The 2,030-nt window shown below is 42.5% G+C and overlaps 1 protein-coding gene across 1 annotated transcript; it reads right to left on the bottom strand.

The window, feature by feature from the left end:
* Nucleotides 1-1,071: 1,071 nt before the first annotated feature.
* Nucleotides 1,072-2,030, bottom strand: LOC114734193 (uncharacterized). The gene has a single exon (XM_028921743.1). It carries the CDS (start codon nucleotides 2,028-2,030, stop codon nucleotides 1,485-1,487), a length of 546 nt encoding a protein of 181 aa, XP_028777576.1. The 3' UTR covers nucleotides 1,072-1,484.

The raw sequence follows: 2,030 nt of genomic DNA, 5'->3' as shown, positions 1-2,030 counted from the left end.
AGAAAAGCTATTGAACAGCTTAAATTGAAGTCCCTTAATGCTATTTGGTCGGAATACATTCTTTTTAAAATTTAAGCTATTATATATTGCAGGAAAATACCCGATCAACGCACCTACATGATTGGCACTTGGTAGCTTCAGCAAAGTTTAATGAATGCCGAGTTGTACTACTGATGGTTCTGACCCAACAGGAATTAGGTATGGTGGAATGTGTTTTCAATATTTGATGTGGGACAGTGAGCGGTGGATAACCAAGTGTGATGTATATGGGGCACATGAAGAACAGAGTGGAACCAGAGACACGGAGAGAGTTTGAAAAATATGTTGGGTATGGACGGCAGAAGTAATAGGATTGCAACTGAGAAAGCGTATCTGTAAGATCCTCAAGTTTAATGCCCGCATTCACTGTCCATGCGAATCCCGTAAATGGATTGCCGTCCCCTTCCCAATATTCCCACCAAATCCAAAGGAAGCAAACCTTCTTTTGTCTCGCTTCACTCCCGCGCATACCCCCAATTCCAAGCCTCATGTACCCCAAACTCTCCAAATGCCTGTCTACTATTTCTAATACTACCTTCACTCCTTAATACAAAATACAATAAACTAATTTAAATAGATTAAGAAAGTTTGTTAAGTTAGTTATTTATAATAAATATATGTTGTTTTTTCTAAAATATCTTTAGTAATAATGTGCATTAGTTAGAATTACTATTTCGTAAAATTTTTAACATGTGTAACTATTATAAGAACTATTTTAAAAAATAGATAAACACAAAAAACAAAATAAATCGGGATCTTATATTTAGGGTTAAAAAAAAAAGTCACACTAACTTTCACAGCGACACATAGGTTTTAATATAATTTCTCAATATCTTTCAATCCAAAAAACCCTTCCTCTAAATATCCATCAGCACAACTGCAACTTTAATTTGATTTGTTTTGTTTTATAGTTTTATACAATTCCCAGTAGAAATAAAACTGTTCCCAGACCATATGCAGCTCGTTTTTTTTTTTTTTTTGAGTTAATGAAAGATTTGGATGCTAGTTGACATTACCAACATTGAGACATCGTTGGATTTCGAATATGTTACATCATTTCCAAAAAGCAAGATCCCATAATGCATGTTTTGCACTCGGTTTAATCGTCGAAAGAATGATTGAGTTGAGTAATGGCTGGATTTGGATGCATTTCTGCATTCCCCTCGAAACACCAACCAATAATCGGCGTCTTAAGTTGAATCCACTTCACCCAGAGGAAATTTCCAGATATTTACACAGGGCCTCAAATTTCTTGAATCAAGGAAATCATGGTATCCAGGTTGACCCTTCAAACCCACCCAAATGCATTCCATAACCCCCACTCGGAGTCCCCCCAATCCACAATAACCCCTCACAGGCACTCAAAATTCAATCGATAACAAACACACAAATCCCACAGAAAGAAGATGAAAACCCTAGTTGTTGTGAAGACGACAACGATGACCTCAACGACAATCGGGTTGGGATGAAGTTAGCTGGAGGAGGGAATCGGTGGAGTTCAGAGAAGGAATCGGATTTTGAGGACATTCTCTCATGGAAGGACTCCTCCAGAACCCAGTACTGGCAAACATATCCCACATCTCCTTCTCCAGCTCCATCGCTCCCTTATCCCACTCTTCCGATTTCCGCCACTCTATGTCGGAGAAGGTGTCCTCGCAGCCGATTGGGTGAATTGGAATTTCGACCTCTTCGCACCCGCATTTGCAGCGCCGCCGCCTCTGCGGTAGAAACCCCACGTTGAGCAGCTTGCGCCGCCGCTTGTTCCTCAGGGCTCGCCGGCACAGCCCCGCCGGCACCTTGTACAATGCGAGCACCAGCAGATTGATGAGCCCACAGGGGCAGCAGCAGCACACAACGGCGCACTCCGCCGCGGTGCCTCCCACGACCTCCCCTAGGCGGGTCCTCCTGGAGGAGGCGTAATTGGTTTTGAGCAGGTGTTGGCGGCGGTTGGAAGCCGCCTGCTGGAGTTTCATCTGCCTCGCCTTCGACAT

This window comes from Neltuma alba, unplaced genomic scaffold, assembly GCF_004799145.2.
Source record: "Neltuma alba isolate B1F8T4 unplaced genomic scaffold, ASM479914v2 tig00013081_pilon, whole genome shotgun sequence".
NCBI classification, from domain to species: Eukaryota; Viridiplantae; Streptophyta; class Magnoliopsida; order Fabales; family Fabaceae; genus Neltuma; species Neltuma alba.
The sequence above is the reverse complement of the archived record's forward strand: the minus strand, read 5'-3'. Positions and strand labels throughout refer to the sequence as shown.

Excerpts from the sequence above, each read along its gene's own strand:
- LOC114734193 (XM_028921743.1), bottom strand. The coding sequence starts at position 2,030 with ATGTCGAAGGCGAGGCAGATGAAACTCCAGCAGGCGGCTTCCAACCGC.